The sequence below is a fragment of the Lolium perenne genome, chromosome 3 (assembly GCF_019359855.2).
Source record: "Lolium perenne isolate Kyuss_39 chromosome 3, Kyuss_2.0, whole genome shotgun sequence".
Taxonomy (NCBI): domain Eukaryota; kingdom Viridiplantae; phylum Streptophyta; class Magnoliopsida; order Poales; family Poaceae; genus Lolium; species Lolium perenne.
This window is the reverse complement of record NC_067246.2, coordinates 338953455-338962038: the sequence shown is the minus strand read 5'-3', so window position 1 is coordinate 338962038 and position 8584 is coordinate 338953455. Positions and strand designations below refer to the sequence as shown.

At 47.0% G+C, this 8584-nt stretch overlaps 1 protein-coding gene and 1 long non-coding RNA gene across 2 annotated transcripts; one reads left to right on the top strand and one right to left on the bottom strand.

Moving 5' to 3' along the window:
* Window positions 1–415: 415 nt before the first annotated feature.
* On the bottom strand, window positions 416–1106 carry LOC127338958 (uncharacterized). Its single transcript, XR_007874557.2, has 2 exons — window positions 946–1106; window positions 416–862 (listed from the first exon to the last, which is right to left on the bottom strand). It is a non-coding gene; the product is annotated as an uncharacterized lncRNA (long non-coding RNA).
* Window positions 1107–4316: 3210 nt separating this feature from the next.
* LOC127340490 (uncharacterized) lies at window positions 4317–4999 on the top strand. Its single transcript, XM_051366233.1, has 2 exons — window positions 4317–4418; window positions 4523–4999. The coding sequence occupies exons 1-2, from the start codon at window positions 4317–4319 to the stop codon at window positions 4997–4999; spliced, it is 579 nt and encodes a 192-aa protein (XP_051222193.1).
* Window positions 5000–8584: the final 3585 nt, after the last annotated feature.

The window sequence follows — 8584 nt, the reverse complement described above, 5'->3', positions numbered from 1 at the left end:
AATAATATATATTTTTTGTAAATAGACCGAGAAATTTTGTTGTAATACTCATTATGATTCGGATCTGTCCTGGAATGGCATTTTATTGTAAATACTGAAAAGGTCAGGCCCAAAGAGATGTACCTTTTAGGTTTAACTGGGGAAAGTAAGGGCTGCAGGTTGAGTTTCTAAAAATTGGGGAATAAAACATAAAATTCGCATTACGGTTGATTCGTATTACGGTGGAATGGCATTTTTATTGTAAATACTGAAAAGGTCAGGCCCAAAGAGATGTACCTCTTAGGTTTAACTGGGAAAAGTAAGGAATGCGGATTGAGTTTCTAAAAAGTGGGGGACAAAACATAAAATTCGCATTACGGTTGATTTTAGACGTCGGATCGTGATCGGAGGGCGCAGAGGACGACCGATTTCTGGCTTGTTATTAGGCGACCTACGCCCAGCGTTGCCCATTTATTATTCGAGATTTCGAGGTACAGTATAGAACAATGAAGTGGCTGAGCTACAGCTCAAGCAGCGACTCAACAAGACTCGAGATAAACAACTTCGTTGACGGGACCCACAAGGCCGGGACTCCCGACACGAGTCTCTGACCACGCACACAACAAGTGTACACACACTTAGCTGCATGGCCTTTATTCGGAAACAGGAAATTTGCAGAAAGCTATATATAGTATGGATGCCAAATAACTATTTATTTATTTATGCTTGCAGTATTTCCATATACTATACTTCAAGCATCCGTGATCGTCGTCCAGCGCCTAACGATGCCCGGGAGGATAACCAATATAGCCACCAGAACCAGGTTGGCCATAACCTCCTCCTGGAGGGTTCGGCCAACCACCCCCGTAGTCGTTCAAATCACCTGGCAGTGTATATTTATATCTCATCAGAAGCTAAGAAGAAAGAGAGCGAGAGAGAACTGAGAATCGATATATATGTACGTACTACGGCCGCTGGCTTCAGCGAGGGCTCTGGCAGCGAGCGCGTCCTGCGCGAGGAACGCGAGCGATGCGAGGACCACGCACAGGAACACGGCCAAGGCTCTGGAGGAGAAAGCCATGGTGGCCGACTGGTTTGGGATGAACGCGCGTGTGTGTAGTTCTGTCCTCGCAACTGACTGCGCTCATGGCTACACTCCTCTTTAAATAGGCGCGCTGGTGGCATCATGGTACAATCGGCATGGGTAGACATGTCAGACCAAACCGTTAGAAAAGTAGCAGCAGATGGATTTGTCCTTTCCAGACGGGTCAGACAAACAGTGCAATTGTGCTAAATTTTCCAACAAAAGTCGTTCAAAAGTCAGGCAGCGGGTTCGTATCACTTCCGTCGAGGTGTGCTCTGGTGTCCTCTCACTTCCTACTCCAATTTTTTTTTTAGAACACAGTACAACGCAGACGCTCACAAACACGCACGTACAAACACCCCTATGAACACACGCACGCACACCCTACCCCTATGAGCACCTCCAAGGGACTAAGCCGACATATCTTGAGGTTGACGAAGTCACCACTGACGCCTCGCTGTTGACGGGCACGTCACCTACCACTGAAAGCAAATCACCGGTTAAATCCTGGAATAAATCCAGGTAAATGCAAACACCTATGTCAAGTCTAGGACTTGAACCTGGGTGAGCTGGTTCCACCACAAGGGACCTAACCACCTGTTTGCACTTCCTACTCCCAATTACTAAAATTCAAGGGATAAATTTAGCACAATTGCATTGAAGAAATACCCCATTGTGCTGGTACTAATGCTGCAGCGACAACTATCTTTGGGGCGCGAACGGCTGTGCATTGCGCTTGCTGCTAATGGTGCCGCAGCTGCGACGTCTGCCGTCAGTGGCGATTCGTTGCAACGAGAGATGGGATCGAGGCTGGGGTGGGCAGTGACAGATGGGGCCATTTGATGAAATTACCTAAGCTCCCTTTTGTTAAATAGAAAAAAAATCAGTAATGTTGGTGTTTCACATGATTTTACCAGCTGTCCACATATTTTCAACCATCAGTCTGGTACCACTTATTTTGCCACTGCTAAATCATATTGGATGGACGATTTTTAGAAAGTCAAGCACTATGAAAGTTAATCCATCCAATGATTGTCGTAGAAGTCTCAAAGGAGTTAAGGGCCATCCTTCACGAAAATTAGAAAGCAGAAAGGCCGGACTCTGTGTTGTGTCTATCTTTATTATGCAGAGCTTAGATGCGTTGTCCTAATCAAAAAAAATATTTAGGTAGACACGTGAAACACAAATAATTCTCGCAGAGGTAGAAGACATGTGACACGTAAACTCATCATGGATTTCCATTCTCCATGTATTTTTCACTCAAGATACAAGGCAGTGGCCGAACTTAATGTTCGACCTTGTGGTATCCGACGACTTAAAGTTGTGGTATCGCATCACTGTGCACTTATATATCAACGGTAAGCACATGCTCAGCAACTAATTTATTTATGGACACTTGTCGTACTTATGTGTATGTATATGAGTTTGAACCTTGAAGCATGGCAACAGTGGTCCACTTGTAAGGATGCTGCGTTTTTGTGTTGCAGCTGTAAAGTTTTGCAGCTAAAAAAAATTTAATTTTTTTTTATAATTTTACTTAAAATTATTATTACTTCATTACTTTTGTTTATTGAAGTAATTATTTGGAATTCAAACAATATAGAAGTGTGACATCATGAAGGAGAGGTTAATAGGATTGATATGGTACTAATATCAATAATATGCGCGCAAAGGACTTGGAAGCGGGATGGAAGGAACTGAGAAGTTAAGCGTGCTAGTGCTGGAGGATGGGTGATCAAGCGGAAAGTTTGACCACGAGTAAGTAATTTGACTAGAAATTAAGTATGATTAGGTGTACTTAGAGATTAAAATTGTCAAATAACTCAAATACTAGAAATTGTTAAAAAAATAAAATAAAAAGGAGTGGAGAAAAATTAGAAAAAAAATTGGATAAAAAATAGACATAATAGTCTTTAGTCCCGGTTGGTGTTGCGCGTAGCCCACGTGGAGGGTCTTTAGTCCCGGTTTGTAACACAATCGGGACTAAAGAGTGGGGCTTTAGTTCTGTTTTCAAAGTTTTGGTTGAGAAATCAGGACTAAAGGCTCTTCCCAACCGGGACAATAGGCTCGTTTTCTACTAGTGAGGGGATCTTTTATTTTTCCTTTTTCTTCTTCCTCGTAGTAAGGTTGTGTACATCAATAATGTATTTATGACATTTTATTGTTGCAGAGATTAAATGTAATTGATATCTTAACGATATTAATACATTTTCTTTGTTGATTTTTTCGTCAAACACTCGGCAAAAGGGGTTTATCAACATTCCTCAGTACCTCAATGTATGACACTCGGCATATGGAAAAAAAAACTTAGCAACCAAAGTTTTCCAGTAGTGAAACAAACCGAGGGCCGTCCTTTGCCGAAGTTAGAAAGCATAAGGCCGAGCTGCGTGTTAATTGTGTCCACCTTTCTGATGCAAAAGTCAGATGTGTCGTCTTAATCGAAAAATATTATGTAGACACATGAAATATAAATAATTCACGCAGAGATACACGTGTGACACGTAAACTGGTCACGGTTTTTCATTCTCCGTGTATCTTTCACCAGGATGCAAGGCAGTGGCCGAACTAAAGGTTCGACCTTGTGGTATCAGACGACTTAATGTTCACGCAGCGACTCAACAACTTCGACGGGACTCAAATAGACTGTGTCTGACCGCGTACACATATCATTGTGGTATCCGGGGAGTTTATTCGAAATGTATAGGACGACGTATCATTATTCACTTATAAATCACTAGTGGAAACAGGGCTTTCGTACAAGCCTTTTGTCGCGGCCGCGTCTGGGGCCGCGACAAATGGCCTGGCCACGTCGCCCCGAAACCAGCTGGATGGCTCTAGGCCTTTTGTCGCGGGCCGTACCACGACCCGCGACAAAAGGGGTCTGAGGCTAGCTGCGGCCTGCTAGCACCCCTTTTGTCGCGGGTCGTGGTACGGCCCGCGACAAACGGTCCCCTTTTGTCCCGGCTGGAGACACGAGCCGGGACATAAAGTCCAACCGTTCGTTCCCGCGCGCGCGGAACCCGATCGGTCCTCGCCATTACTGGCGCACAGAATTCGGGTCGCCGGTCGCCGGAATCTGAGTCGCCGGCGCGGCCAGCCACGGGAATTGATCACCGGTGGCTGGCCCCTGTTCATCTTCATCTTCCACTCCTTTATATGCTCACATCTTCTCCACCATTGCCACACACACCACATTCTTCTCCATCTCATCACCATTGCAAAAAAGCTCCTCTTCGTCGACATTTCGGACTCGATGGAGCACCTTGCGCGCTACTCGGCTCCTCGAACTCGGGTGTACCACCTCATGGCCGAAGGGATGGCTTTCAAGGTCCCGGTCGCGCTCCGTGCAAGAAGGGTGAGAAGTGGATCCGCGGCGTGAAGAGGGACTTTCTCGATGCCGCAACGACCAAGTGCGTCGGCTTGGACTGCGAGTTCACCGACCCTCGCGCGGGTGATCAGCGCGCCGCCGTCCTTCAACTCTTGGTGGCGTCCGAGACGTTGGTGTTCCGGATTTGTTATGCCGATGAAGTGCCACAAGTGCTCAAGGAGTTCTTGCAGGACAGGAACATCAGATTCTGCGGCGCCGCTATGGGCAATGATGTGAAAATGCTGCGTCACTATGGCATTCATATCACTTCTGTGTACGACCTCCAGAAGGTACTCCCGAACCCCACCAACAATCCCACTCCGAGTCTATATGATTTGGCAAACTATACCATTGGGACAAACCTTGAGAAGACGAAGAAGTACAAGAAGATGGACGTCCCCGCCGCGCAAGAAAAAGAAGATGAGCTCATTTTTGGATGGGCTAATTTTTCATTGAGCTACGAGCAAGTGCACTATGCTGCTCTAGACGCTCGCCTGGGCTTCGAGATTGCTAGGAGGCATTGGATGCTAGTTGGCTACAATAGCCATGTTGATCGTCTCAATATTTAGAGATGTTGAGTAGGTTATGAAAAGTTGTATGAACTATGAATCATTTCAATATATCGAACTTTTATTGTTATCCAAATTCCCAACATTATTTGGCCATATTCTTGCGGGAATGATCTCATAATAATAATAATAAATGAATAAAAACAAAATTGATGAAATGTTTGTGAGGATGGCACTTGATTTTATTTGATAAGATTTCTCCTCTTTTTGATCCTAAAAGGTTAGCAACTATTTTCTCGTATACATAGTCCGTACAATACTAATTTTAGCATGATGATTGCATCTGAGACACGAGCCAGGACATAAAGTCCAACCGTTCGTTCCCGCGCGCGCGGAACCCGATCAGTCCTCGCCATTACTGGCGCACAGAATTCGGGTCGCCGGTCGCCGGAATCTGAGTCGCTGGCGCGGCCAGCCACGGGAATTGATCACCGGTGGCTGGCCCCTGTTCATCTTCATCTTCCACTCCTTTATATGCTCACATCTTCTCCACCATTGCCACACACACCACATTCTTCTCCATCTCATCACCATTGCAAAAAAGCTCCTCTTCGTCGACGTTTCGGACTCGATGGAGCACCTCGCGTGCTACTCGACTACTCGAACTCGGGTGTACCACCTCATGGCCGAAGGGATGGCTTTCAAGGTCACGGTCGCGCTCCATGCAAGAAGGGTGGAGAAGTGGATCCGCGGCGTGAAGAGGGACTTTCTCGACGCCGCAACGACCAAGTGCGTCGGCTTGGACTGCGAGTTCACCGACCCTCGCACGGGTGATCAGCGCGCCGCCGTCCTTCAACTCTCGGTGGCGTTCGAGACGTTGGTGTTCCAGATTTGTTATGCCGATGAAGTCCCACAAGTGCTCAAGGAGTTCTTGCAGGACGGGAACATCAGATTCTGCGGCGCCGCTATCGGCAATGATGTGAAAATGTTGCGTCACTACGGCATTCATATCACTTATGTGTACGACCTCCAGAAGGTACTCCCGAACCCCACCAACAAGCCCACTCCGAGTCTATATGATTTGGCAAACTATACCATAGGGGCAAACCTTGAGAAGAAGGAGAAGTACAAGAAGATGGACGTCCCCGCCGCGCAAGAAAAAGAAGGTGAGCTCATTTTTGGATGGGCCAGTTTTTTTTGTATAGTTAATTAGTATATTAATTTAGTTATTAGTTAATTAGTTAGTAGTTAACTAGTTAATTAGTTAGTAGTTAGTTAATTAGTTTTAGTTTTAGGTTTAGGTTTAGTTTTAGTTTTAGTTTTAGGTCTAATTTTAGTTTTAGGTTTAATTTTAGTTTTTGGTTTAATTTTGTTTTAAGATATGTAGTTTCCGATTGAATTTTCGATTCCGGTAAGATAGATACCCGACGCCGACACCCTCTCCCTCTCGCAAACACCCGATGCCGACACCCTCTCCCTCTCGCAAACAACCGATGCCAACGCCCTCTCCCTCTCGTAAACACCCGACGCCGACACCCTCTCCCTCTCGCAAACACCCGACGCCGACGCCCTCTCCCTCTCGCGAACACCCGACGCCGACGCCCTCTCCCTCTCGCAAACACCCGATGCCGATGCCCTCTCCCTCTCGCGAACACCCGACGCCGATGCCCACTCCCTCTCGCAAACACCCGACGCCGACGCCCTCTCCCTCTCGTGAACACCCGACGCCGACGCCCTCTCCCTCTCGCGAAGACCCTCTTCCTCACGTGAGCACGCATTGTCGAGATCATCTACCTCACGCTGCGCGAACTAGGCCCCGCGCCATCGATGTAAACCCCTCGGAGACGATTTGGTTTTGGTTAGTGTTTGCTTTACGGTTAGGGTTTGGTTAGGGTTAGGGTTTGGTTAGTGTTTGGTTAGGGTTAGAACATGTACTTATCGATTTAATATTTTGCAGAAATAATGGATCCATTATTCCATTGAGACTTCGAACAGGAAGACATAGTCGAGGACATAATCCGCGAAGCCGATCTAGAAGGCGACCGAGAAGCCGACGGCTCCGGTGATGGACAAGACGAATTCTTCGTTGATGGAGAAGACCACGACTCCGGTGATGGAGATGACCATGGATCTGGTGATGGAGAAGCCGACGGATCCGGTGATGGCGAGGTATATGATCACTAGATCTATTAATGGAATTCTATATGTACATTTATATAAATTAATTAATTTTTATTCTCTTAGGCCTCCCAAAATAAGTTGGACAAACGAGGCCCGGCAAAGAAGTTGGGCAAAGATGACCACTGGACAATTACATGTATATCACCTAAAGGCCAACCGCTGGAACCCGCACAAGCCGCAACGACATTTAAAAATCAGTGCGGAGTTATGGTTAGGGATCGCATCCCGATCACTATTAGAGAATGGAACAAGAGCAAGAAGGTGCCCGAAAGTGAGGTTGCCGATAGGTACAAAGACAAGCTTTTTGACGACCTCATGGCACATTTCACCTTGCCAGAATTGGGATCGCAGACTGAGATGGACAAGCAGAGGCAGCTAGTGAAGAAGTGGGCTCTTCAGAAGATGGGGGAACTTTTCCGGGCGTGGAAGAACCGGTTATGGGCAAATTATAAGGAGGACAACAAGCCTCCAAAATTCGGAGGCTATCTATCGAAGCAGGAGCATAACTGGGATGCATTTGTGAAGTACAAGAGCTCAGAGGATGCTGTGGCATTGTCAAAGAAAAACAAGAAGAATGCAAGCGAAAAGACATATCACCATCATACGGGGCGAGGGGGCTACCAAGTAGCCATGCCTAAGTGGGAAGCACAAGAGGCTGAGATGCAGCGGAATGGGATCATTCCAGAACCCATCCGAGAAAACTGGGACTTGAGGGCTCGAAATTGGTTCCTTGCGCATGGCTGTGAGTATGACATGCGGACAGGGGACCTTGTTCAAAGTGAAAGCAAGGTTAAGATACCCAGGGAAAAATGGCTTGAAGTGACGGCAGATATTAAATCGGGAAAATTGAAGTTTGTTCCCGATAGAGAGAAAGACTTGCTGACGCTTGTCCTCGGTAATCCTGAAAAGGGAGGACGAACAAGAGGCTTCGGCCCTAGTTATCCGTGGTCGCTTGGGTTTCCGGACGACGCAGAGACTTATAGAAGCCGAGCGAGAGCAAAACAACGCCAGCTGGAGGTGCAGAATGACCGGATGACCGAGTTCCAACGCTGACTTGACCAGCAGCAGCGGGAGATTGACGAACTTAAAGGACGACGCGAGCCAGATAATATCGCCGGCATATCTCAGCGGCGAAGCAGCATCGTGGCTGACTCGGAGTACCCGCCTGAATGTACACGGATGATAGATGGCGGTCCTGGCTACCCCGTGGATGGAATCAAGGAGCAAACACCTTGTGATCTCCATGAGGTGTTCAGGAACATATCTCTTAAGGTGGCGGTCGACTATGTTTTACCTGCATTAGGACCTGAAGGTGAGCCGGCACTATGGCGTGGCAATGAGATTCCAGCTGGCTATGCTCGTGTCGGGGTGGATTCAATTGTACCGATGTTTCAGTCATTGCAGCTTGAAATCCCGGGAGGTGAAGGTGAGGTTACACTCGAAGACGTACTGGGTGACCTCATT